The following is a 26,836-nucleotide window of genomic DNA, read 5'->3' as shown; positions in this document are numbered from 1 at the left end:
GATCTCTGTGTCTCCTGCGACAGGCCTTCGTGGCTCACAGAGGTGTGCCTGGGACTGCGGGGCCCCTGCGTCCCCACCTGAAGGCAGCGAACGTCCCCTGCTCCTTGGTGACCGCGGTGTCACCAGTGCTTCTACCAGGTGATTTCTGCTCTTGATTTTTCTGGCGTCGGGTCCGGGGCCCGGGGGTCCATGGAGGCGACGGCTCCTCTCCACGTGGCCTGTCCCTCTTCTCTTCCTGGCCTTCCTCCCCGCAAGGGCTGGAAGGGAGCCTCCACCTCAGCGGGGTCCTTCTCTCCCCGCCGTCGTGGACCGGGCGGTGTGGTTGTCAGAGGGGTCTGCCCGGTGGGCCTGGGCACTGAGGTGGGCAGCTCGAGAGGGGTTTCTCAGGAAAGGAGGCTCTGCCCAGCTGGCTGTCACTGTCAACCTGCTTAGTAGCCGAGGGGAGGCCCCTGGGGCAGTCGGCCGCCTGGCCTTGGCTGTGGCTGTGGCCGTGGCCATGGGTGCTGGTGAGGTCTGGCTGTGAGGTGTGGATGCGGTCCTGGGGCTCCTGCCTATGGTCCATGCGGTCGGGCAGGGGGCACCCCTGGAGCCAGTGTGGCCCAGAACCACTTCACTCCAGAGGCAGACTCCGGGCTCTTCAGGTCTGGCGGGTGGACTTCACTCCTGTGCCCCGACCTCCGTCCAAGCTGTTTTGAAAGTGTGCGGTGCCCGTTGTGGAGACCCAGCTGGCTAAGAAGGTGTTGAGAAGGGAGGGTGGACCCTGCTCCCCGCAGACGCTGGCGGGGCGGCCCAGGCGCTCCTCCAGGGTCTGTGCATGTCAGGTGGGGATGGCTTTTAATGCCATTTTCCCCTGTTTTTCATGACTTTTATATAAAAACTTTAAAAACAAAAAACTAGATAGTAACATTGATTTATCAAATGTAGCAAGGAAAAAAAACATTAAGTGACCACTTGCTTTTGGGACCCTTCCTGGCCCATTAGCCCACCACTGGTCAGTCACAGCAACCACTCGTTGTAAATGGGGGTGGGTTCCTCTGGGGCCTGGTTTTCTGGTTTTCCTGTCCTGGGGGGCTCGCAGTCTGGTGTGGGCTTGGGCGATGCCCTTGAATGCAGTGCCAGCACACCAGAGTCAGTCCCAGCGCCCCCGGAGGTGGGTCTCTCTCTTCACGGGCTCAGCCTGTGGGTGGCACGGGGTTTGGTTGTGCTCATCACGTGTCTTTTCCTCAGCTTATCTTCTCTTTTCCTCAGCTTATCTTCTCATTCTTTTTTTTGTGGCTGCGTTGGGTCTTCGTTGCTGCGCGTGGGCTTTCTCTAGTTGCGGCGAGCGGGGGCTACTCTTCGTTGCGGTGCACGGGCTTCTCATTGTGGTGGCTTCTCTTGTTGCGAATCACGGGCTCTAGGTGCACAGGCTTCAGTAGCTGTGGCTCGTGGCCTCAGTAGTTGTGGCTCGCGGGCTCTAGAGCGCAGGCTCAGTAGTTGTGGTGCACAGGCTTAGTTGCTCTGCAGCATGTGGGATCTTCCCGGACCGGGGCTCGAACCCGTGTCCCCTGCATTGACAGGCGGATTCTTAACCACTGCGCCACCAGGGAAGTCCCATTTGTTTCTTTACTAGTCTTTTCAGAGAATAAGGTTCTGGTATTGTTGAGATTTTCTTGTGTGTTCTTGTTTCCTGTTTCATGATTTTTTGCTCTTTGTCTTTTTTCCCCTGGCTTTATTGAGATTTAATTGACACGTGACATTGTAAGTTTAAGGTATACAGTGCGATGATTCGAGTCGCTTATACGTTGTGAGTGTTTGCAGGGTAAAGTCAGTTCGCTCATCCTTCATCTGCCATAGTCACTGTTGCTATGGTGGGGAGAACATGAAAGCTCCCCTCAGCAGCTTTCCAGGGTGCTACGCGGCCTTGGGGGCAGTTGCCGCCACCTGCGTGCGGTCCTGGGACCTTCCTCTCTTGTCTTTTCCTGACTTCTTCAGTTGGGTTGCTCAGCACATTACGAGTCAGCCTTTTATCTGTGCTGCCCCATTTGACCGTTGCAATAACTGAGCGCGTGTTAGAACACACGTCTGCGTGTGTAGAGACCCCTGAGCTCTGTGCATTAAGATGCATGCACTTTGCTGCTCCTCTGTTAAGCCGCTGTCAAAAAGGTGAAAACAGCCCCCAACAGAAGGGCGCCTCCGAGGTGCCCAAGGTGACCACAGCCCCGTCCGCAGACGAGGAGCCCTGGGGTCCCCGGTGCCTTCTGCTGGAGCCGTCGTGGGACAGCAGAGGTGCTCTGGCCGCCGCTGGCAGGCGTTCCAGCCTTGCCTCTGGTAGCACTGTGTGACCAGGTGTCCCGGGTGGGTGGGCCTGTGGGCACGCTGGGGCTTGGGCTCTGCGTCTGCCCGGCTGCTCTCGCTGACCCCTGGCCTGTGCTTGGTGTGGAGCTGCCCCCTCGGTGGGTCTCCCCGGGGCACCCCGGGCAGGGCTGCCCTGTGTGGCGCGTGGCCTTTGGCCCCGAGGCTCGAGCCGCAGCTGCTTCCTTAAAGAGAAGGACCGTCGTGGGTCTGGACGCGGCAGAGCCGAGGGTGTCGGCACAGTTCTGTGCACGTCAGGATCGTGCTTTTCAAAAAATGTGCTCTTGAAATTCCTTAACTTCTGACCTGAAACGTTGATGTGTGGTGCACAGCGGGGAGGCCTCGTTGTCCTGTCGAGGTTTAGTTCTCGGCTGCCTCGGTCGTCTTCCTGAGGCGTTTCAGCAGCAGGGGTGATGGCAGGGACCGGGAAGCTGTCCCGCTGACCTCCAAGGGTTTTACGCCGTCTTCGCGTCCCCTCGTGCAAGTTACAAATCCTTCACGCTTTGCAGTCCTTGGAAGGGTGGAGTTTTGCAGGTGGCTTGGGGACGCTCACGGTCCTTTTGGTGAAGGGTAGCCGCCGCCCGCCGCTGCTTCTGCCTCCACTTATGCCATCGCTTTCCCTCTTGAGGGGACCCGGGCGCCACGGCCCCCCACCCCGTGAGAGTGGGCGACTCCGCAGGGTCGGCCACACCTGGTGAAGGTCGGTGCGTGTGGATGCGCGACTCAGGGAAAGCGGAAACACCCAGGGCCCCACCTGTATTTCTTCTTAGACGTGTGCCCCGAGGGCCGCTGGAGTGACCACGGGTGGACGCAGCCTGCGGGTAGGCGGAGAACCAGGGCGGCGGTGGTGGCCGTGAGGGCGCCGCCGCCGAGAGGTGCGGTGGCCGCACGCGGTGTGTTAACAGTGACGCTGCGGTTTCTCGTTTCCATGATGAGAGCGCGCCCGTGTCTTGCTCTACAGCTAATGAGTTTTTCCGTGTTCTAGATTAAACAGGATTGCGAATCAGGTGGCCATTCAGCGGAAGAAGCAGTTTGTTGAGCGCGCCCACAGCTACTGGCTCCTCAAAAGGCTGTCGAGGAACGGGGCCCCCCTGCTGCGCAGACTGCAGTCCAGCCTGCAGTCCCACAGGAGCTCGCAGCAGGTACGTGCCCGCCCCCCCCCCCCCCCGGGGCCCCCCAGCCTCTTTCCCGACCCTGCACGCGGGGCTGCCTGCCGGGGGGGGCGGCAAGGGACGGGGGCGCCGTGCGTGCGGGAGCAGTGTAACTCGGGGGCACGCCGAGGGCGACGAGGGCCAAGACGAGTAGGGGGGAGCAGAGACCAAAACCAGACTAGCGCTCACGTCTTAGCGGTTGATCTGCGTTCATAGACCCATTTGGTGTTCTAGAGCGTTTCTCTGAAAGGATGGATTTAGAAAGGAAGAGGTCGACTCTGAGATGCCCCAGAACAAACAAGGGTTGGCTGCCTGTTGGTGCTGAGGGGCGCAGCCTCCTAGAGGCGGGCGCACAGCGGGGGCCCCCCTCCCGACCGGTTCCTGTTGGATCGCTGTGGCTCCCGCCGCACCCTGAAGGCTCTGCCGTCTGTCCCTGTGCATCCTCAGTCAGGGGGGCCCGGCGCTGCGTCCGGCGGCTGGCTTCCTGGCGTGACGGGATTCCCTCCGCTGAGTTCTGGTCGGGGCAGGACTACCTGGCAGCTGTGAGGGTCCCCATCCCTGGGGTCCCCACATCGAGGGGACCAGCCGCTGTTTTCTTCCCGGTGTCTCGGGAGTTGCTGCTTCCCGACTCTGCGGTCGCTTCTCCTGGGTCCCGGCGCGAGGCCCGGGCTGAGCGCTGCCCTCTCCACCTCGACACCCCGGCGACGTCCTTCTTAGGGAGCCCCTCCTCTTAATCTTCCCAGTCTTGTGCTGACAGCGTAGGTTGTTTAACGTTACTAACACACTTAGACGCTCAGTTTAACGTCTTCTTAAGGCTTTTTGAAATCCAGAGGAACTGTCAAGATCCCGGGCCTCTACGGGGTGGGCCGTGCCCCCAACCCTCCCCCGCCTCCGGGAAAGGAGGCACCGCAAGGCTACAGGGTGTGCTTCTCAGACCTGCTGCCCCCGAGGGTGTGCTGATGGGGCCGTCTCTCCCCGGGGGGTCCTGGTGCCCGCAGTGCCACCTCAGTCCCCTCCCCCGAGACGTGGCACAGGCCTCTGTGCAGACCCAGCGCTGCCGCCCTTGTTTGCTGGGGTGGACCTTGCACACCGAGCGGCTCCCTTAACTCTGGGCCGCGGCTTCGGTGGACGTGCGCATAGAGGGGCCGGGAGGTGCCGCGTCCTGAGCCCTGCTGGCCTGCCGGGCGCTCAGCTGTCCTGTGCCCGCCTGCCGCTCCATCCAGCTTCGGGACTGCTGACCGCTTGGGCTGGGTCGTGCTGCCGACCCTGGCGGCCGGGGGCGCCCGTGCTCACCGGTGGGGCTCTGGCCCCTGGGGCTCATTCTCACCCTTCCGTCACACCCGGGCCTTTGTTAGTGACGCACGGCGTGCCTCTCCCTCCTCCGCACCGGGCCCAGAGTTGGGGTCTCGGTCAGGGCTGTGTCAGAACACGTGCCTGTGGGCTGGGAGGGCCAGTTGTGGGCTGGGGGACGTTCAGGAGGCCGCAGGGCTGGAACCATGGGGACTGAGGTTGGCTGGCTTGCTTGGGTGCTGTCTCGGGAGCTCCAGGAAAGGGGGGCAGGGGCGGGGGCCCAGAGCCTGCAGGCCTTGGGTGCCAGGAGAGGGTGCTGGGCCTCGGGGTGGCAGGTAAGGCAGCAGGCATCGCAAGATCGGGGCAGTGAGGCAGGACGGAGGCCTCCGTCCTCGCCCGGGTGACGGCAGAGAAATGGGAGACGTGGAGAATGCAGCCCTAGGAGTCTCGTCTCGGGGCCCGGGGGCGAGCAGGGTGAACCGCGCTGGGAGTGGTGGCCTGGGGCCTGTGTGGTTGCCGGTGGGACCTGGGCTGGGTTTGGGGGCAGGAAGCTGGGGGGTTGGGGGGGCGTGTGCATGCGAGGGGCCTGCCTGCACCTCAGGGGAGCGGGGGGGCACTCCTGGGGGAGCATGTGCTCTCAGGAGGCCGGCACGAGGGTTCGAGACCAGTCGTGTTCTATCTCCATCCTGCCCCACACGAGGTAAATTTGTAACGACGGGAGGATTCACCCACAGGAAACGGGAAAGGGAAGCGTCAGCTCTCTTGGTGGAAGGAATTGGGAGGAACCACGGAGATCTGGGTCCTATGACTTACACTGAGCCCTGAGGTGTACCTTGGCTTGTCCAGGAGAGGGCTCTGACTGGGTCGTAGAGAGCCCAGCTGTGTGGCCTGTGTGGGCAGGGACACGGACGCGGGGCGGCCTGCCACCCGCCACCCTGGCGACGTGAGCTCCCGCTTCGTGGGAAGGACCGGAGGCGGACGGGTGGAAGGGCGGCACCCAACTCCTCTTCCCATCGCGTTCTAGCGAAGGTTGACTTGTGGGGACGTCCGAAACATTAATGTTCCACATGGGACATTCAAGGCTTGGTGTGATTTTCGATGTTTTTTGAAACCTTAGAATTGCTTGCTATTAGAGTTTAAGCTGACTCATTTAGCCCTGAGCCGGGCCCTGGAAGAGGGCAGGCGCAGCAGGCCTTCCCTCCCGTGGCAGCCTTCTGGTTGGGGACAGACAGACAGATGGAATGAGCTGGCCTGGGGCAGACGAGGCGCCTCGGGTTGTTGGGTGCTGCCTCCTCCGCGGTCTGTTGAGAGCGAGTCCCCTTGGCGGTGACCCTCCCTGGAGCCTGTCCTCCGCCATCCTGCAGAGCCTGCTGGGCGTGAGGGCCTGCGGCATGCGCTGGGGTGGGCGCGGCTCCTGTCTCTCCTGTCCTGCCGTTGAGCGAGCACGCCCACCCGCTCACCCCGATGCGCCCTCTGGCGGGAGAGCGTCCCCTGTCCGCTCTCTGATGGCTTTAGGACAACACGGTTGTCCTGCTCTGCTGGGGCAGGGCCACTCGCTGTGCGCCTTGCTGCTGCTGGCGTCAGCTCCAGGGGCCGAGGTGGCTGTCCCTCAGGGTCTTACGCCCTTGGTCACGTCCGGGGAGTCGGGTGGGTGTGCCAGGGCCTCACCCTGCAGAGCTGGCCTGTCCTGTCCCTCCAGCACAGGGTTTTGATCTGACCTAGGTGGTCCTGACCCTGGGGGGGGTCCTGGCCGTCTCCCTTCCAGGCAGTGGGTGTCCTCCCCTCCTTTGTTGGGTGGACCTCGGCTCGATTGCAAGCCGTCCTCTAAGATCCTCTTTGCTGAGAGTTTTTTGGCACCAGAAATGGCTTCATTACCGCCCCAGTTTGTGGAACTTCCCAGGGCTGGTTTTAGGTGAAGTAAGACCACTTGAGCAGAGTCAGAGACTCAAGCCCTTTTGTGCAGAAGAGGCGTGGGCCTCAGTCAGGTCCTGCCAGCAGGTTCCTGCGTGGTGGGGCCGTCGTGTGCGGGGAGAGCGGCCCTTGGCGGCCCTTGAGTCCTGCAGCCGGGCGGTGAGCGGGCAGTGAGCACAGCAGATGGGCACCAGGGGCTTTTTGGGACTTACCTGCCTTCCTCTCCCTCAAATCAGCTAAACATCCTTTTAGCTGATATTTTCAGAGTGTCTATTTCAACTAAGGACGAGATGATTTTCAGATGCTCTTGGGGAATTTGGTTTTCTAACCCACCTTTCAGCGTAGTTACTGGCTTTGTTTATACAGCTGATGTTACTGTTCACTCCTGGTTGATGCCTGAGAATTTCAGGTAACATAAAAACAAGCGCAGGGGTTGGAATCTGGTGGAGCCTGGAGGACGCCTGGCGGAGGGGAGGCTCAGGCCCAGCCCGCGTCCCCGCACCGGCCTCCTGGGCCTCGCTCTGCTGCGTTTGCCAGCAGAGCGAGAGGAGGGATGCCTTGCGGCTCGTCGTGGGTCCTTTGCCTTCAGACCCCCAGGTCCCAGCGGGCAGTGTCCGCCCGTGTGTGGCGGCCTCAGGGTTGGTCCTCACCGTTTCCGCCCTCAGGGCAGAGTGCTCCCGGCCGCCAGGTTCAGGGGTCGGACTGGGCTAGGACTGGGATAAGCGTTGGGGGCCGGGACCCCGCCTGCTGGCTGTGCTGTTTCCGCTCTGTCTGGATGTGGGTGGAAACTCGAGGGGCAGAAGGGGCCGGGGAGAGAGGAGGGCCTGAGAGTTGTGCCGTATGTTCCGGCAACAGCGCCGGGCGCTACCTCAGCTGAGGCTGGAAGTGCGTGTGTCCACGACGGCAGCAGGGAAGGGGCGCCCCGTGCATAGAGTCGGACTCGGCTTCGGGGCTGCTGTCATCGGGAGGGCCCCAGACACCCGCTGGGAGCCTTAGCGGGGCTGGCGTGGGAAGGAGGTGGGGAGCCCGACTGCCCCTTCCTCCTGGAGCTGTGGACTCGGCACAGGGTGGGCTGAGCCTGGGCACGTGCGCTTCCTGGTGGTGTCAGGCGCAGGCGGTTAGAGGGTGGGCGCCTGGGGCTGGGGACGGGCAGCAGCCCGGACCCTCCGGGAGGGGCGTACTGAGGGCCTCAGCGCCTGCGCAGAAGGCGCCTGGGGCGGGAAGGAAGTGAGGATGTGCGCGTGGGGGGCCGGGCGGCCTGGCTGGGCGAGGGTCTTGGGAGCGCCCTAGCCGAGGCCGCCGGGGGGCGCGCTGCCCGGGCGGCCAGGTCTCTCCACTGGCACGCCTTGGTCCCCAGCCCTCGCTGCTCCGCGCCATCCCTCCCCGCCAGCGCTGGCCTGGAGGTGGGCTGGCAGGGTGCGCACGCGTGTCCCCAGGAAGGACGTGCGCGGGGCTGAGACGCTGGGGAGGTGGCGCCTGGGCCGGGCGTGCTGTGCTCTGCTTTCTCCTGGGCCGTGGAGCCCTTCCTCGGCGGGTCTGTGCGGGGCACGAGGCCGACTCCATTCCTCTCCTCAGAGAGAAAACGACGAGGAGATTCAAGCTGCCAAAGAGAAGCTGAAGTACTGGCAGCGGCTGCGGCACGACCTGGAGCGCGCGCGCCTGCTTATTGAGCTCCTGCGCAAGCGCGAGAAGCTCAAGCGGGAGCAGGTGAGGCCGCGGGGGCGGGGCGTCCGGGGGCGGGGCGTCCGGGGGCGGGGCTGCAGCCCCCGGTCCCCTGGGCCCGCAATCCTTGCCCCCTGCCTCCTCCAAGCCGTCCTCCCTGGTGAGGGGTGCAGGCCGGGTGACCGTCACCCTGGGTGCGGGTGGCTTTGGGGGGTGGCACTGACCTCTGTCTGAAAAGAGGCTGGCTGGCGTAGGGCGGTTGGTGTTCAGTGCGGTCCCGGGAAGCACGGGCAGGAAGGGGCGCCGTCGGCCAGGGGACGGTGGTGAGCCCTTGAGGCAGGAAGCGGCTTCTCGGCGGGAGGGTCCCCTCGGGCCCTGAGACCGCGTGCGCTGGCCCCCAGGTGAAGGTGGAGCAGATGGCCCTGGAGCTGCGGCTGACCCCGCTCACCGTGCTGCTGCGCTCCGTGCTGGACCAGCTGCAGGAGAAGGACCCGGCCCGGATATTTGCCCAGCCAGTGAGCCTGAAGGAGGTGGGTGTCCTCGCCCTCGTGCGTGCTCCCCGTCCTTCCTCACGTCTGCCGTGACCAAAGGGACGGAGAAAGAGCCCTTCCCAGTGCGTGTCTGCCCGGCCCGGGGCCGGGTTCCTGCGTTTGTACTTCAGGGGCCTTGGCTGGGAGGGTCCTTGGAAGGACCCAGGCGTCAGTTGGGTGTGTCTCACTGCTGCCACTTGGTACTGTGTGAGCACTGTGCGTATGTGTGGGTGTGTTCACGTGTGTATGTGCACGTGTAGCTGCCTTACGTGGCAGGTGTGCTGGTTGTGTAACATGAATGAATCCTGTTTTGTCTGTAAACGGCTGTTTTCTTGCCTGGAATCAGGTTCCGGATTATCTGGATCACATTAAACACCCTATGGACTTTGCCACAATGCGGAAGCGGTTAGAAGCGCAAGGGTACCGGACCCTCGGGGAACTGGAGGAGGACTTTGACCTCATCGTGGACAACTGCATGAAGTACAACGCCAAGGACACGGTGTTCTACCGGGCGGCCGTGCGGCTGCGCGACCAGGGCGGCGCGGTGCTCCGGCAGGCCAGGCGCCAGGCAGACGGCGTCGGCTTCGAGCAGGCCTCAGGCATGCACCTGCCCGAGCGGCCCCCCGCGGCCCCCCGGCGGCCTTTCTCCTGGGACGACGGTAAGCGTGGCTGTCCGGGGACAGGCGGTGCTCCCCCCGCGGACGCCGCGCGGGTGGGCCCAGGAGAGAGGGGATGGGAGCCACACGCAGATTTGAGGTTTCTTAGTGGCCTCGCGAAAAAGCGGAAAACAGGCGAAACTTATTTTAGTAACGTATTTTTAACCCACTGTGTGTCGGTATGGTGATTTTAACATGTAAACGACATGAAAATTACAGAGGATTGCCTTCACTGGCTTCTCATTTTCTCTTTGCCGTGTGGTGTGTATTTTACATTCAGCGCATCTCTGTTCAGGGCAGCCACGTTTCAGAGGCCCACTTGAGAGAGACGCGTGGCCCGTGGCCCCGAGCAGGACGGCCTAGGTCGGCCTGATACAGACCAGGAAGCAGTGTAGCCGGGGCCTTGGGCCCACATGGGCCCTGACGGACTTGGGAGGGCGTCTGTGGCCAGAGCAAGGCTGTCGCTGTGCTTGGAAGCGAGCGGGGCGCAGGCACGGGGCCCTCTCCCCGGCGGTGCACTCCTTGCGCCGTGGCCTTGGGGGGCCTGCCGTCCGCTGACTCATCCGACCGTTGGAAGCTGCTGCCTCGCTGCATGGCTCTGCCCCCACAGGAGCCCCGGGCGGGCTGGGGCGCGGGGCGCGGGGCTGCGGAGGTCGGGCCTTGCAGGAAACGGCCGGGCGGGCCGCCGCGAGTGCTTGCGTGTGCCTCGGCGCCCAGGTCTCACTGAGGACAGAATGAGGGATGCGGAGTCTAATCCGCTCCTTCCTCAGCACTGGGGTGGCACGAGGGCGGACCCGACGCCGTGGTGAGGCTCCGCGAGTGACGTGCCTTCTGCTTCCGCGAACCTTCTTACCTGCGGGGTTTTGTCGGGATGCTTTCTGCTTTGTTTGCCTATAGCGTCATCTCGTTCTTCTCATAGGCGAGGCGGTGCTTTAGTAAAAGGTTTGCCTGTGGAGGGAGGTGTGTTCCTTTGTCTGGACGGCCGCGCTGCCGTTTTTGTCCCAGTTTTATCTGCAGGGGCTTCTGTAGACTCGTTTTGTTTCTTAGCCGCTTCTCACTGATTTAAGATAATCTGTGCTTTATGAATTTTGGTGTCTGGCTGAAATGGAAATTGCTAGCGATTTTTGTAGTAAATAGGCCCCAAACTCCAAATTATCTGTGAATCTTGCAGCCCAGTTTTAAAAAAGCCACACAACAGCCTGGGCCCGAGACTTGAGCTCAGACACCAGGCGCCACGCACAGCCGCCCCACGCTGGCGCCCGAGGGGAGTCCACACCCCCCTCGGGCCCTTTCGTGGAGTCCTCGCTCGGCGTGGGCGGCTGGTCTCAGCAGGAGGGCTCGGTGTCCCTGGGCGCCGCCCCTGCCCTCGTGGGCGCCGCGCGCAGGTGGGGGCTGGCAGGGTGGTCTGAGGCTTCTGATGGCCGTGCCTCTGCTTCCAGTGGACAGGTTGCTGAACCCGGCCAACAGGGCCCACCTGGTCCTGGAGGAGCAGCTGAGGGAGCTGCTGGACATGCTGGACCTCACGTGCGCCATGAAGTCCAGCGGGTCGCGGAGCAAGCGAGCCAAGCTGCTGAAGAAGGAGATCGCCGTCCTTCGCAACAAGCTGAGCCAGCAGCACAGCCAGCCCCCGGCCGCCGAGTCAGGTACTGCAGGCTTTGAAGAGGACGGTGCTCAGCTGGGGCAGGAGACCGGGGAGGAAGGTAAGCACGCTCGGGGGCGCGGGCCAGGAGCGCTCGGAAACCTCCGGGCAAACGCCAGGCCGTCCGCGCCGTCCGCGCCGCATTTGGGCACTAACAAAGTCTAGGGCGTGGAATGAGATTTTTTTCTCAACTTGGTTCTGGAAAACTATTTCAAGAGCACCGTTTAGGTCGTCCACAGCCTTGCCAGGGTGGTTGGAGAGTGACGGGGGGCACGACTCTGTGTCGGGTCAGGAAAGTGGAGCAGAGTCGTTTCACCGGGTGCCTGGTGACCCGCGCGGCTGCGCTCAGCCCTCTCACCGACACGCTCCTGGGAGGGCGGAGGGCCTGGGGGGTGCGAAGGTCCCTCCCGTGCTCCGTCGTGGGCCAAGCGTGTGGGGCACAGGCCTGGGCCGGACGCGCGCCCAGAGGAGCCCCTCCCCGGCAGGACGGGCCGTGGACGCCAGTTAAGCCCTGGCTCTGGGAGGTGCCCTCCAGGGGCTGGAGCTCTAGGGCGGGCCGAGGGCCCTCCCCTCCTGCCCTCCTTGCCTCAGCTGAGGGTCAGCACGTTTCAGGCGGCGACACAGGCCGTGGAGTCAGACTCCCTGCCAACACAGCAGTTGGCAGCTGTTTTACGGTCTTCCTGATTTTTTTCCCCACCGCGTCCAGATAAGAATAACAAAAACGTTAATAAAACCAGACGCCAAGTTGTTTCACAGCTTACCTTTTTAAAAGAACCGTGGTGTGCTGTGGACGGGTGCCAGCCTTGCGGATCTGCCACGTCCTGGCGGTGACCGCGTGTGCTTCTGCAGGAGCGCCCGTGAGTGGGCGGTGGGCTGGCGCTGGGCGTCCCTCTGGCCGAGCAGAGTCCTGCGTGTCCCCCTCCTTTCGTATCCAGTTGCCTGGGGCGGCGGTGGGGCAGGAAGGACCTGGAGCCCTGGGCTTTCTCCTCCCTCCGGGAGCGGCCCTGAGTCGCTCTGCAGCCTTTTCCTCGCGCTGGCCGCTCTGTGTGCGTGGCTGCGCTGTCAGCTGCGGCTGCTCCTGGGTGACGGGAGTTGCGTTCGGTCCGTAGAGTCTGGGGGAGCCTCCCTGCTGCCACCTGCGCCGGCCCTGCCTGTTGGGGGTCTGGTTCTGAGGAGCTCTTGCTCAAGGGGACCTTCGACAGCCGGGCCTACCTGGGTTCCCAGGCTGTGCCCCCTTCTGTGCCTTCAGGGGTCCTCGGGGTGCAGGGTGGGCCTGGAGCGTGGGTTCTGGCGTGGGCGCCTGCTTGCCTTCCAGCCGGCTCCTTCCTGCTGCCCGAGCTGCCCCTCCGGCTGAGGGCATGTGTTTCTCTTCTTGTGCAAAAGAGTGGGTTGGGGGGAGAACGTGTCGACGGGTCGGTCCGCCATCAGCTTCTGAGCTCTCCCACTGGGCGGGCCTCCCCGGCGGGCCCTCTCGCTGTTCTGTGGGGCTGGCCCACATTGGAGGAAGCAGGTGCAGGCGCGGCAGACGTGAGCAGGGAGGCCTGGAGCCGTGCTGGTTAAGAGTGACACGTGGAAGGAGAGGTGTGGGTGGAGAGGAGAAACAGCCGGGCTTGTCAGGGAAGGTGGGGGGCGCCCCCCGTGAAGTGGCGGCGTGGCCTGCGGACAGTGGGGCTGGGGTCGTGAGGATGACACAGAGGTTGGTGGAGGCGGCGGAAGCAGCCATTTGTGAATGAGTGTAGAAACGCGTACTTGGGATCACGGTCCTGGGGCAAAACTCAAGAATCTTCTGAAAGACTCACGACCACAATATCAATCCATCACGCTTGAAAGAGTAGTGATTTCTCAACATCAAACGCGGTCTTAGTTGTGATTTGATGTTCACGGGGTTTCCGTTGGAAACTCGAGCAGGGAGGAGACGCCGGCGTCAGGTGCCAGGGGCGGCGGGCGTGGGGCTGCGCGCAGCTTGGGGCGGGCGCACGCGCACTCTGCCCGCCGTCTCTGCGGTGCTGGTCTGGGGCCTTCAGCCGGGGAGCCTCGTGCCTGGGTCGTCAGTTTTACACACGGCGAGGTTTCCGTCGAGCAGCGGGGGGCAGGGCAGCGAGGACGGCGTGGCCGAGGCCGTGGGCCTGAGTCGCCAAGGGGCATCTGCCTCTAGCTGTCGGGGTTTTGGTCCAGGCTCGGGTTCGAGCCCTGTCTCCGCTGTTTCAAGACTGCGCCCGTCTCCTTCCCTGGAGGCTCCAGAGGGGCTGCCAGGGTCAGCGCAGCTGAGGCTGGATGGCGCGCGCACGCTCGAGTGAGGACGGGGGCCCCTGACTCGGGAGGGTCGGTGGCACGGTGTCCAGACAGGTGCCTCGCTGGGTCCCAGGCCGTTTGTGGCTTCGGTTTGGAAGCGTCTCTTGGGCGGGTTGGCGCCAGGGGTGTGGACGGCGGAGAAGCTGCCCCGCAGACTCCCCGGAGCAGTGGGGCAGGTGGGGCACCCCGAGTGGAGCCGCCGGGCGGTTCTGTGCGCGGTGAGCTCCTGTGAACAGGATTATTTCAGATGCTCTGCGTTCGTTTATGCCACGGACGAAGAGCGTTTGTTCTAGAAGTTAATCGAGCGGTTTTCACGAGCATTTCAGTGGCGTGTGATTGTTCGCAGCCAGTGACTGTACAGGGAGGGACTTGCGGTCTCGTGTCGGCTCCGTGTGCACCTCCCCCCTCGCCCCCCCCAGGGCCCCGCTTGGCACCTGCTCTGTGCGCGGCGAGTGCGGCGGGGTCAGTGGTTGCCGTGCTGTGTGTTCTAATCTGACGGACGAGGACACTGAGGCTTGGGGCCGGTGGCCTGTGAGGGGCCCGTAGCTGGTGGTGGGGGTGGTTTGCACCAGGTCACCTGAGCAGCTTCTGTCCTTGACACCCACTTTGCAACTGCGCGGCCCCCAGAGGCTGGGGACATGCCTCTGTGAGCCGCCCCGGCAGATGGCAGGACCCTGTGCCACAGCGTAGCCTTCGTGGAGGAGGAGGGTCGGGTGGCCCCTCTGATGAGCCCCCCCTCCCCCGCGGCTGGCACGGGCTGGGTGTGGGCGCGGTCCGCCGTGGACCACGTGGTCCGGGGCCTCGTGGGCGCGGCCAGGGCTGTGGGCGCCTGGGGGGGGGCGGGGCGGCGGCTGCCGCGGCGGGAGCGGCCAAGCCTGGGGGTGGGGCCTGAGGTCGCCTAGCCTGCGTGCTGAGTGGGGGGGCCTGGCGGGGGGCAGCGCTGCCATCTCCGCGTACCCCGCCTGCCGAGGCTGCGGCGGATGCTGACACCTTGGTGTCAGGTCAGCATGAGAGCCCCTGTGGGTCTGGGGGGTGGAGTGGTGGGGGAAGAGGAGGCCCCTGCTGGGAAGGGAGGGAGGAGGGCCCCACCCCTGGGAAGATGCCCTTGGCGTTCCTAGTGAGGGACAGGAAGCCTCCCGGCGGTCCCTCTGCACGTCCCGAGTTCCCGCCTGGTCAGTGTTCCCACGTGGTGACGAACGGAGGGCGGGGGAGCTGCCTCACCAGCCGAGCGCCGTCAGTGGGACTCGCACCCTGGTGTTTGCGCACACGCACGAGATGAGTCAGTGTCTCCTTCTGAAACTGACGTTTCTAACAGCTTTTGGTCCAGGAGAGGCTCTCCGCTCACTTTCTGAGTCGAGGTCACATGCCTTAACAGGCTTTGAGTGGTGTTTGAAAGCAAAGGCCCCTCTGGGGCAGAGCCTGACCACAGCTGCCTGGGCAGAGCACTCCTGCAGTTCGGTGCCACCCTCCTGGGCTCCGAGCCTGGCTGGCTCTCCTCACCATAAGTTGGCAGAATTCTCGAAACATTTGCTCGGAGACATAAACGAACCTTAGAAGTTGTGTAGCTTTTCAATGTCAAAATGACTTCGGATTTAAAATATTAACCTTATGTATTCCAGACGGTTTTGGGGAGATTTGCAGGTTTCATAAAATAGAAACTGTACTTGGTGATGATATGTACTGCTTAGTGTCCTTCTTGTTTTATGTCATACATCCTGAAGCCAGTATCAGCCGTGCCTAGAGAGAGACCTCGGTGGCTTATCCCAGAGGGTGTGCCCGCCCCGGCCAGCCCCGTCCTCCCTGGAGAGGCTTCTCCAGCCTCCCGGGGCCTGGGGCTAACACGCTGGCTCTCAGGCTTCTTGTTTCTACCTTAGTAATTTTTAAAAGCCTTTCTTAAGAGGTTAAAATAGTCTTTGTCCGAAGATTGTGTTTTGGTATTTAAAGTCAGACTTAGAAGAAAGAACTTAGGTTGTAATGTTTCTGGAGGTGGCACAGAAGTTAGCATATCTGAGGACCGAGTGGGAAGTTTTCCTGCTCTCCTGGATCGTTCTCAGCCACTCACCACTCCCTGTTTTTGACATCGACTTAGAATGCCCTGGTCAGAAATCAGATTTACGTGCTGTTTCCTTCTGTCTGCTAACCTTGTGGACCAGGTCAGGACTGTGGGAATGCCCGCTTAGAACCCCTTAGTTACGTGAAATATTTTTCTTCCTCAAGGTAAGTGAATGTTGATTGCAGAAACTGTCATGAGCTCGAATGATGTCTTGATGCTGGCGCATGTGCGGTGGTCCTCACGGCTGTCTTCAGAGGGTAACTCTGGACACCTGGGCGCCAGGCGCCACGGCCTCGGTGTTAGGGAAGCGCACACAGGTGACCCGCGGCTGCTTGCAGACAGTTACGTGTGATGCTGTGTTTCCTGAATTGAATTAGTATTTGGTGGACTTCACATTTATAGTAAGTTTTATGATAGATTTTATAATTATCAGTTTTCAAAAATCACTTTATTTATAATTTTTTCAGGAGATAAATCTCCCCCTAAACTTGAACCATCAGATGCATTACCTCTTCCTTCAAACTCGGAGACTAATTCAGAACCACCAACCCTCAAACCAGTAGAACTCAACCCAGAGCAGAGTAAACTATTCAAAAGAGTCACATTTGGTAATGAATCACATAGCACTTGCACTCAGAGCGCACTGGTAATCGGACACCCTCCAGAGCCCACCCTCGCCAGTAGTGGCGATGCGCCGGCGGCGGCCTCCGCGGTGGCGGAGCCATCAAGCGATGTAAACAGACGCACTTCTGTTCTCTTCTGCAAATCGAAAAGTGTAAGCCCCCCAAAGTCTGCCAAGAACACTGAAACCCAGCCAACTTCTCCTCAGCTAGGGACCAAAACCTTTTTGTCTGTAGTCCTTCCGAGGTTGGAGACTCTTCTGCAGCCAAGAAAAAGGTCGCGAAGCACCTGCGGCGACTCCGAGGTGGAGGAGGGGTCCCCGGGAAAGCGCCTGGACACAGGTAAATGCCGCGCCGGCCGCCGCGTTCTGTCTCGGGGCGGGGTGGGGGTGGGGTGGGTGGGGGCGGCGGGGGGTGTGCCAGCAGCTTCGGTGCTTTGCACTTTGTTGTCCGCGTAAGAAGACAGATGGTGTTTTTCCTTGAAAAGCCCTGAATCGTAGGTCTGAGGTGGTGCCACCTTGGGGGGGGGGCGGGGGCCCTGCTCGTCCCTGCCCTTGGAGAGTCTGGACCCAGGCGGGCCTCCGAGCGTGGCTGGTGCCTCGCCGTGCTGTGCGTGTGGGCGGGTCCAGGTGCCGCGGGTGACGGCGGCGTCCTGCGGGCCTCCCTTCTGAGGCCCACAGGGTCTGGGCTAAACGCGGTGTGTCCCCCACTTGCTTAAAGCGTACTTTGACATTTTCTCGCCGTCCTGTGTGGCTTGGTTGGTACACGCACGATGGGCTATCTCCTGCTGAGATAACACTTGAAAGTGTTTCTCATTTACTACTAAGCTTTTATGGCTTAAGTTTGTCTAATTAACTCACCCAGACATCCACGTGCTACGTCCACGTTAGAGTCAGGAATTTCCCTCTAGCTGTGTTTGCAGGAGGCACCTTCCTGCTCCTTCAAAGCCTGTTTCCAGCCTTCCCGCCGGGAGGCAAGGGGTTTCTGTGCTGGTAACCTAGCCGTTTGTCGTCTGCGCCCCTCCACGGCGGCGGGCCCGCGGGGCTGTCTCCTGGGGGCGGTCTGAGCTTCCTTTGGTCCTGGACGTGGACCAGAGCCGGCTTGTCTGCTGCTGGTCCATCTGCCACATCCAGACAGAGAAGTGCGTCTCCTCCTCCGGCGCTTGACTGAGTTTGAGCCACGGGTTCGTGGGGCCGGCTGGGGTGGCTCGGTCCCGGGCGTCCACCCTGGAGAGGACGGCTCCAGCCCGGCTTACGGGGAGGTGTGTCGCCTGCACCTCGACAGACAGACTGTTCTTCCACAGTACACTTTTGCACATACAATTAGTTTTATTGAAACGTTACACTTTTGAGCTTTTAGTTTGATGGATCAATATCAAGTTGGTGTTTTTTGATAATTTGTTAAAACTTCATTTCTGAGCACTGCCAGCTGCTTGAGTGTGTCCAGGATTCAGATACAGACGGAGCCTGTGCCAGTGCTCGGGGCTCCTTAACTACCCTGGGGCCTTTCTCGGCCGAGTTTAGCGCAAGACTCTGGGCTTGGTTTTCAAGCACACTGGAGGGTCCCGGCATCTGCACCGGGAGGCGAGTCAGGGCGTCGTGTTCTGGTGCAGCTTGCGCAGGGCACTGCGGTCAAGGGCCCCCGGCGAAGCTGGTGTCCGGGGGGTGGGCTGCCAGGCCCCGACGTGGCCCTTGCCGCCCGGCTGTTCTTCTGGAACCGTTGCCCCTCCGTGGGCCTTCAACCGTCGGGCTTTCGGGGGCCTCTTGGACTCCCTCACCGAAGGTCCCTTGTAGAAAATCACGTCCCCTCCTTCCGGTTTCCGCGTCTGAGCCGAGGATTTTGCAGGTACTCGGTGGTGATGGTCGAGGCCGGGAGGAGTTTCCCGCAGGCCTTGTATGAGGGCCGGGACGCGTCCGAGGTGTCGGCCCCTGTGGCCTGGCTCAGGCGGAGCCCTTTGCTTCCCATTCCAGGGTGGCGGTGCCTTCAGTGGTGTGCGGTGAGTCCGCAGGGTCTGCTCGGCCCTCGGCCGGCCCGTCGCCCGGGCATGTCGTGGGCTCCGCGGCCAGGTCTCCTGCCCCGAGCGGCAGTCTCCGCAGCCTCGGGACTCGGGGTTTTCCGGACCTTCTGTTTTCCAAGGGTCCGTCTGCGTGCTCTGCCTCGTAGGGAGCCCGCGGCTGTCCGCCGTGTGCTGCAGGGCCTCCGGGTTAGGGTGGGCCCCGCCTTGTTCCTTGCGGGCACTCAGGCCTCCGCCCGGAAGCACCCGCGGGCGGCGGCGGCACGCTGGCCGCTCCTCCTGGAGCCGTGCCGCCAGGGCCTGCGTGTCTCCCGGCTTCCTTCTGTGACCGCTGGCTCGTGGGCCCCAGGCCAGGGCACCGCGTTGCCCGTCTCCTCGCTTGCGATGCCTGCGCGTGGCTCCGGTCGTGCGCGTGGAGGGCCGTGTGCGCTTGCGCCTCTCGCCGAGTCTGCAGGCTGCTCAGGCAGGAGGCTGCTGTGCGGGGCCTGCAGTCCGACTAAATTTTCGCTGTGTTCCAGGGTCTCATTTTAACTACTAACATGCTGGGTAGTTCACTCTTTGGATCCTAATTATTTTCTTTCACTCACCTTGGACTGGAGTTCTGCTACGCGGTCATTTTGGAACGCAGAAGGATCCCTGCACCCTTGCGTTCCACCCAGTTCTTGGGGATGACGTTGGACGCGTCCGTTCAGCCGCCCTCCAAACAGAAACACAAACACCAGCCCTCGGAGGAGCTGTGCCCCACCCCTCCCGCCCCTCTGTCAGTCAGCCAGACGCCCGCAGGTGCCAGGTCCGGCACCCGTCTTCCAGCTGGCTGGGACGTCGCTCGGCCTCCCCGTGGGTAGGGTGGCGATGCAGAAGGAAGCCTCGGGCCGAGGTGCCTGGAGAGGCTGCTGCGTCCGCAGATGGCTCACGTGGACAGAGCTTCTGAGCCCCCCTCGGCCGGCACAGGACCGGTCTGAGATGACCAGGGGTTCTGGGTTGGGCCCTGGGCTCGGGAAGGACTGTGCAGGCCGCACACGGTGCCGGACCACGTGGCGTCAGCCCCGTCTCCCCTCGCTGCCTGCCGTTAGCGCCTCCTGGCTCCCGCCGGGCCCACCCTCCCTTCGCTTGTCTCTCCTCTGGCTCCTCCTCCCGCTCGTCCCCGGGGCTCTCGGGGAGGCACAGTTCTGTCTCTGGTCGCCACGAGCGGACGTCTTGGCTGCGGGCCTGGGGGCATCCCGTGCTGGGTGTCCTGGCGAGCCTTCCACGCTTCTGCGTCTTCTTGGAGCCGGTCTGAGCAAAAGCAGGGTGTTGGGATCTTACTTGATGTGCTTCTGTGTTTTTATTGAAAGGTGGAAAAACGCATAAAAAATGCAATTCTGTTGCCAACAGTAAAAATAAAAACTTGTAACCAGAGTAACAGGCGTGCCCCCTGCTCCGAGAGGCTGGCTGCAGTCCCTGTGCCCGCTGGCCCTGACCCTGTGTCGTGTGAGGGGAGCCCTTGCGTCCACACCGTGGGGCTGGCGGGGAGCGCAGCCGCTCCTGTCGCTGTGCCTCTTGCTGGGCTGCCGTCCAGGAGGTCTTCACGGCCCGGCGAGGGCGTGGCGGGGTGGACCTCGGGTGCCCGGCACCCCTGTGGGAGCACCTGGAGGCTTCTTGCCACCCGGCGGGTGCGAGGCGTTCAGGATGTAGGTCGCCGCAGCCACACCGACCCGCGTTTTGGAAGGCCCGGGGGCGCCTGGACGGCCTTGAGCTGCGGCTGGGCCGGGACTCCCCGCTCGGCGTGTCCTCCTTTGGGGCAGAGAAGGGAGTTTAGACTCCCGGGTGCCTCCTCTATCGCCCGAGGCGTCAGCCCTGATTCCCAGGGGCTCTGGGGGTGCAGCTCATGTCTGGGGGGCGTTGGCCTGTCCCTGAAGGCACTTTTCGCCGGGCACTAACCTGGCTCTTGGAGGCACTGCGGGGGCACCTGTGCCTGCCTGTGGCTCTGGGCCCGCCCCTGTGCAGGCCTGTGACCCTGCCCACTGAGTGTCATTGCAGGTCCCTGCAGGCCTCTGGGTGGCGTGGGGTGGCTCGCGGAGCCTGGCCCTGCTCTGGCCCCGCGGTCTCATGCCCTTGGGCTTGTTTGCTGCTCACTGGGTGACACGGGGAAAACCATATGTGACTAGCTGGTCACCCTGGGGGCGTGTGTCTTCTGCGTCCTTAGGGAGACGTGCATGTCCTCTTGTTTCCCAGTTGAGGACTCCTCACTTCTGGATCTTCTCCCCCTGGTGTCACTTGTCACCATGCATGCCATGTGGGTGATGTCTGTGCCGTCTCCCTGGGGACGACATGAGTGCAGCCTTGCTCGGTGCCCTGGAGCCGGGGCCGGTCTCCCCTCTCCTTTCTCCGCAGTCAGGAGGCCCGTCCTTCGTCTGACCTTCACCACGCGCGTCCTGTGACGGGCGCCCTGCCCTTCCTGGGTGCCGCCTCCTGCCTTGGGATGGGGGGTCGCGGATGGCAGGCCCCGTGCATCGCTCGCCCCAGCTCTTCCCAGGCGCCGGGCACCTGGCACACGCAGTGAGGCTCCCCGTCACCTTCTAGGGCCCCTCTTCCTGCTCTGCCAGGAGAGGTGGACGGGCAGCCCGCTTTGCCGGCGGGAGGTTGGGCGCAGGGGGAGGCCGTCCCCGCTGGCTGTGCTTGGAGCAGCTTGGTGGCTGCGTGTCCTTGTCCCCTGGGCTGCCGCCGCACGGTGCCTCTGGACCTGGCCCAGTGTCGGGTGCTGTCCTGGGGCCTCCCCGGGGGGTACCGGTGGGGTCTTGTAGCCCCGCTGGTGGTGGGCGTGCGCCTGCGTGAGCGCGGCCCCTCCTGGCGGACCTGGGCCCCACGGGCTGGGACCACGAGAAGCGGCCGTGGTTCTGCCCCGCAGCCTTGGCCCAGCCGCTCCGTTTCACGGGCCTGCCTTCCTGAGGTGGTTTGGTCCAAGTTCCGAAAATGAGTGCAGCACCCGCCACTGTCTGCAGGTACTACTTATAAATACGAATTAGGTCTGAAACGGAAAACGCTAAGCTTTTCCTGTAGCCGCCGGTGGCATCGAGTCTGGCGGAGCCAGAGCAGGACGTCTGAGTGGCTCACGTCAGGAGAGCTGGGGGCCTCGTTCTCTTCAGGAGCAGCAGAGCGTGCTCTCTTCTGCATTTGTGCTCAGCAGCGGCCGTCTGTCTAGGTGTACTCGCCTCCCTTTGTTTACAGGAAAGTAACGTGAAGCAGAAGAGAAAACCCTGTAATCTGGCTAACTACTTCAAAAAAAAATGTTTTGAAGAAATGGATTTAAAAAATTTTGAAGCACGAGGAATGGGATTCTTTTCTGGGGAAAAACGCCTTCCCCTGCGGCTGTCGCACCCCGAGGGGCCGGGCCGGGCCTGGCGGCGCCGGACACAGGCTGCGGCTCGCGGCACCTTCTGACTTGGGGTGTCCGTCCTGCTTCCTGCTGGCGTCAGGCTTTTCGGGGCGGGATGTGTGGTTTGGCTTTTGAGATTTGCCTCGATTAAAACGCTTCTCAGGTGCTAAGGTGAAGCCGTTGGTTTGTTGGGCTGCTTGGGTGTTCGGACCCCCGTGAGTTCTGGCCCCCTGGTGGCGCGTCCTCACCCGTGTGCCTTGGTGCTGAGGGTCTCCGTGGCGTCTGGACACAGGGCGGCCACGTGAACGAGACGCTCGTCTTGGGTTTCAGGGGGTCGCGAGCGTTTTTTGGGGTTCCTGCTAGTGCTTTGTTTTGAAAGAAGGTTTTCCTTGGACATGGACGAGCTGACCCCCCAGAAGCCCGCGGCTCCCCTCCCGGGCCCCCGCCCGGACTTGGGGCCTCTGTCGGCGGGCGTGGACCGTCCAGGAAGGAGTCGCGGGAGGCCCTCCTTGCCTTTGTGGGGCCTGTTTTTTAAGAGCGCCTTCTGGAGACCAGTGTGCGCTGACTTGGCCGTGGCTTGTCATCTCCGTCCGGCGCCCCCCGTGCCCCGTCCCGTGTTCTGAGCGTGCTGGGTGCTGGGGCGGGCAGGGCGCGTTTGTCTGGCGGCGTCCCCGGGCTAGAGGGCGGTGGCGCAGGCGCCGGCCCCGTGAGCCGAGCTCAGGGCCGCGTGCGCGCCTGTGTTGCAGGTCTCGCCAACGGCTTCGGGGCCGCGCGCAGCGAGCAGGAGGAGCGGCCGGGCGGCGCCCCGGGGAGGACGGCCGCGCCCCGCCGCCGCTGCGCCTCCGAGTCCAGCGCCTCCTCCAGCAGCAGCCCGCTCTGCGACGCCAGGTGGGCCCCGCCCCGAGCCACCCGCCTGCCTGCCCGCGGGGGGCTCCGCAGTCACCTGCTTTGTAGAACTTCCCCGGAAGTGGGAAGGCAAACCCCATACAAGTCTAACTCGAGTGGCGAATGCACGAGTCACGTCTACACTTGGTTTTTCCTGCTGAGTCTTGCCTTTACCAAGATGGTGGCTGGGAATTCCCTGGTGGTCCAGTGGTTAGGACTCTCACTGCCGGGCCCGGGATTGATCCCTGCTCAGGGAACTAAGATCCCACGCGGTGTGGCCCAAAAAGACAAGGTGGCCAGCACGGCCCTGCCGTCTCCCTTCCCTCCTGACCCCTCTCCGCCTCCCCTCGTGCAGGGCCCGCGGCCGGGCTCTGACGGGCCCCTCTTTCCCTCCTGAAGCTTTAGCGCGCCCCCGTGCGGCCGGGGCAAGCCCGCCCTGGTCCGCAGGCACACGCTGGAGGACCGCAGCGCGCTGATCTCCTGCATCGAGAACGGGAACTACGCCAAGGCAGCCCGGATCGCGGCCGGTGCGTCCACGCCCGCCGCCGCCTCGTGCGCGGAGCGGGAGATGCTGGGGACCCAGGGGCCGGAGGCCTTGGAGCTGGGGGAGGGGCGGGGTGCAGGGCGACGCGGTGTCGCGGCTTGAGGGCGGGTGCCGAGGCCCTCAGCACCACGGCGGGCGCTGAGCCGGCCCTCTGCCTTCCCCGGGCTCTCGCGCCCTCAGGCCGGGCCGGGCGCACCCCCAGGCCCGTCTTGCCGCCCTGGGGCGGCCTCAGCTGTGCAGCGTGTTGGGTCCCGGGGGCCCTGCCCTTCTGACTCCCTTCTCTCCTTCCCTCTTCTCCTCAGAAGTTGGTCAGAACAGCATGTGGATTTCAACTGACGCTGCGGCCTCCGTCCTTGAGCCCCTGAAGGTCGTGTGGGCCAAGTGCAGCGGCTACCCCTCGTACCCGGCCCTGGTGAGCCGCGGAGCCAGTGGGGTGGGGGCGCCGAGCCGCGTGGCCGTGTCCCCGGGCCCTTGGGACAGGCATCCTGTGACCACCTGCCGAGAGACACACACGGGGGGTGTCGGGGTGTGGGCGGAGTTCCTTCAGACCCCCCTCTCGCCAGGCCCTGGCCTGCTCCAGGGCACGGGGTGCGAGGGCTCCGCCGTGACCCCGTGTCCTCCCTCGGCAGATCATCGACCCCAAGATGCCGCGTGTGCCTGGCCACCACAACGGGGTCACCATCCCGGCCCCGCCGCTGGACGTGCTGAAGATCGGCGAGCACATGCAGACCAAGGCGGACGAAAAGCTCTTCCTTGTCCTGTTCTTCGACAACAAGAGAAGCTGGTGAGCGCCCGCCGGGTCCTGTGTGGGCCCATGTGGTCCCGATGGGCCTCACACGGGCTCCCAGACCCCTGCGCTCTGCCAGGGGATGCCCCTGCCTCGGCCCTCGACGTGCCGCGGTCCAGACCCTGACCTGAGTGCATGCGGGAGCCGCCCCCCCCGCCCTTCTGGCGCCAGGCTCCTCTGCCCTCTGCACTGTGGCCCTTTCTGTGCCCGAAGCTGCTCGGTGGGGAGCCGGCCGCAGTGTCCCGTGCGGCTGCATTGGGTTTGTGTGTCTTGCTGACCCCTGCCCCCAGCTTCCTCTTCCTCCTGCTGACCCGGGCCGCCCCCCTGCTGGGTTCCCTGTGGCGCAGTGGGTCTTCTGGACCCGTGGCCCTGCCCTCCACCCCTTGCCGTGTGAGTGCATGTGTCGAGCGTATGTCTGTATGTGTGTGTGTGTGTGTGTGTGCCCGTTGTCGCGTGTGTGTGCCCCCCTTGGTGGCCACCCAGGCGTGGCATGGACGGCGGAGGGCTGCAGCGGTCCCCCGGGAAGTGACGCCGAGGAGAGGAGGTGACCACCGATTCCGTGCTCGGGGGCGCTTTCCGAGATGCCGCTTGGCCTGAAGTGCCCGACGGCGTGGGGGCTGGGTGTGTGCGCGGTGGCCGAGGGGCAGGTTGACACTTGCGCGGCCTCACGGTCCATTCTCTTCCTTCAAAGGCAGTGGCTCCCGAAGTCCAAGATGGTTCCCCTCGGCATTGACGAGACGATAGACAAGTTGAAGATGATGGAGGGGAGGAACTCCAGCATCCGGAAGGCGGTGAGGATCGCCTTCGACCGCGCCATGAACCACCTGAGCCGCGTGCATGGGGAGCCGGCCAGCGACCTCAGCGACATAGACTGACGCGGCCGTGGCCTTGTCCATAGTGTCGATACGCTGTACATACTGTATATTGTTCACCACTTAACTTATTCTGATTTTTAGGTGTAGTTTAATTCTTTCTCCCAGGGAGGGGGAGGTTTTATTTCCCAGTTTTCTATGAAATCATCCCCGTCTGGGCGCTCTGTGAATGGCGTGGGCGCGTCCCCGGAGTGCAGCTCTGTGCCCCTCACAGGTCACTCCAGAGGGCGCTGCCGGCGTCACTTTCTTTGATCTGTAGCTGGTTTTTTTCTTGTTTTTTTTTTTTTTTTAAAGACTTTTGAATGTTTAATAATTTTGTAAATCATACTCTTTACACAGAGTACCACTTATTTAATAGATGGGATGTAAATTTACAATGACAAATGTGTATTTTAAGAAAGAAAATGACATTATTTTGAATGGTACTTTGTGGAAAGAGGTGGAGAATAAATTTATGCCGCGTGCATCACTTGCAAATCACCAAAAACACTCCGCCGCCCCCGTGAGGGCTGGGGCAGGCGCCTCCCCTGGGCCTCGCCAGCCTCGACCACTCGCCAGCCTCCGCCTGTCCGCTCCAGCCTCCCACGGGTGTGCCTCCCAGCGGATTATTTATTGTAGAAAGTGTATTCATTTGCTTTATAATGAAAGATAAATTTGCAGAAGTATATTGATATGCATTTTTATACAGGCACATAAAAATTCAACTTGCTTCGGGAGCAGGATGTGTTGGTTGTATAAATGACTCTGGCTGTGTGTTCTTTGATTTTGTAACTTGTAATCTTTTGTTTACAATGAGGGGCTTTCTGTAACTTGTTTAATTTAGAACACTTTGGTAGCAATAGAAACTTTGGATACATTTTTGTATGGTACACAGTGATGTATATAGAATTAGTACTTTATTTTTATTTTTAAGAGGTAAAGCATTATGTTAGGGGAAAAGGTAGGGTGGGTTTCCAAAGTTGCATTTTTTATATTAAAAAATAAAGTCAAGATTTGGATGGTGTGTCCCTTTCATTCCTACATCATTAGAATGCCGGGTGGGCGTGCAGCCTGGCGGCCGGGCCGGGGCTGGGGCGAGGGTCCCTGCAGCCGAGGCACGCGACCCACCTTCATCTCAAAAAGTGTCACGGGATGTCATTATTTATTATTTTACCTAATCATATTTTTATTTTAAAATGGTAGTTTAAAATTTTTAAATGTTTTTTTCTTTTCAGTCTGCGTCGTTTGTAACATCTCCATAGAAACTTGAAAATAAAACATCTTCCTTTGATAGTTTTGTCCCGTGTCTGACGGACGCTTTCTCTCTGCTGTGGTTCTGGGGTCCTCGAGGAAGGCCTGTTGGGGCCACGTCGCCGCAGGCGAGGCCTCTGGCTGTGGTCGGAGAAGGGACGGGAGGGACGGAGGGACGGGGTCTTCACGCCGGAGCTCCTGCCCCAGAGCCTGGAGCTGCACCCGGGGCCGCCTCTGCCCCCGCTGCCCCACGGTCACGGTCACGGCGGAGGTCGCGCGGGGCTGCTGCGGCCTGAGCTCCGCTGGCGCCGAGTCCTGCTGCTGGGGTTTACACGGAGCCCCGCCCCCCTGGCCGCCAGGACGTGTCCGGGCTCGTGGTGGGGCCTCCTGCGCGCTCAGCTCTGCCCGCCCCGCTGGAGCTGGCCCTTGCCGCTGCTTGGGCCCACTGGGCGGGCGTCCAGCCTGTCCCCGTTTGCCCGGGGCTTTGTGGTGTCAGCACCGAAGTCAGCGTCCCGGGAGCTCTTCACCCGTACCTGGGGCCCCTGCCGGGCCGGGGCAGCCCCAAGGAGCCCCCCGTCTCGGAAGCTCACTCGGCCCAGCACTGGCTGCCCAACCCCACCCAAGGCGTGGCTGTGCCGTGGCCCCAACCTTGAGCAGGGACCTGGCGGGCAGGGCTGAGGGCGCCCCGTGTCCTTAGCGGGACCTCCTGGGCCCCACTGCCCTCTTGGATCCAGCCCCGGGGGCCCTGGCGCTCCTGGCTGTGGCTTCTTTCTTAGAGGGCCTCTGGGCGGGTGGGCAGAAAGGGCAGCTTCAGAGCGCAGGGGCGTCTGTAAGGGCAGCTGGGGGCGAGGACCCAGCAGGGGCGCTGGGGCGCCTCAGGCCGGAGCCCAGCCCGTGGGAGGCTGGCGGTCTCTCCTCGAGACCTGCAGTTAATCCCGTGTGACCCGCTGCCTGGGGCCCTGGCCCTGCAGACTTGAGGCCGCAGGGCTGGGGACTCTGGGGGACACTGGG

The 26,836-nt window shown here is 62.6% G+C and overlaps 1 protein-coding gene across 8 annotated transcripts in view; it reads left to right on the top strand.

Moving 5' to 3' along the window:
* Positions 1–25,865, top strand: part of BRD1 (bromodomain containing 1) — a 34,985-nt gene extending 9,120 nt beyond the window's left edge. For 2 of the 8 annotated variants that reach the window (XM_082348987.1, XM_082348985.1), the window contains exons 3-13: positions 3,320–3,476; positions 8,262–8,393; positions 8,750–8,878; positions 9,225–9,537; positions 10,974–11,234; positions 15,986–16,480; positions 22,254–22,395; positions 22,792–22,919; positions 23,239–23,348; positions 23,566–23,720; positions 24,415–25,865. In XM_082348987.1, coding sequence (XP_082205113.1) covers positions 3,320–3,476; positions 8,262–8,393; positions 8,750–8,878; positions 9,225–9,537; positions 10,974–11,234; positions 15,986–16,480; positions 22,254–22,395; positions 22,792–22,919; positions 23,239–23,348; positions 23,566–23,720; positions 24,415–24,598 — 2,206 coding nt within the window. In that variant the 3' untranslated portion in view covers positions 24,599–25,865. Of the gene's footprint in view, positions 1–3,319; positions 3,477–8,261; positions 8,394–8,749; positions 8,879–9,224; positions 9,538–10,973; positions 11,235–15,985; positions 16,481–22,253; positions 22,396–22,791; positions 22,920–23,238; positions 23,349–23,565; positions 23,721–24,414 lie in introns of those variants that run through there. The other 6 variants (XM_082348986.1, XM_082348989.1, XM_082348988.1 and 3 more) reach the window with 6 other exon arrangements.
* Positions 25,866–26,836: the final 971 nt, after the last annotated feature.

This window comes from Balaenoptera borealis, assembly GCF_965194805.1.
Source record: "Balaenoptera borealis genome assembly, chromosome: 13".
Lineage (NCBI taxonomy): Eukaryota > Metazoa > Chordata > Mammalia > Artiodactyla > Balaenopteridae > Balaenoptera > Balaenoptera borealis.
Note: the sequence above shows the minus strand (reverse complement) of the source record. Positions and strands in the feature narration are given on the sequence as shown.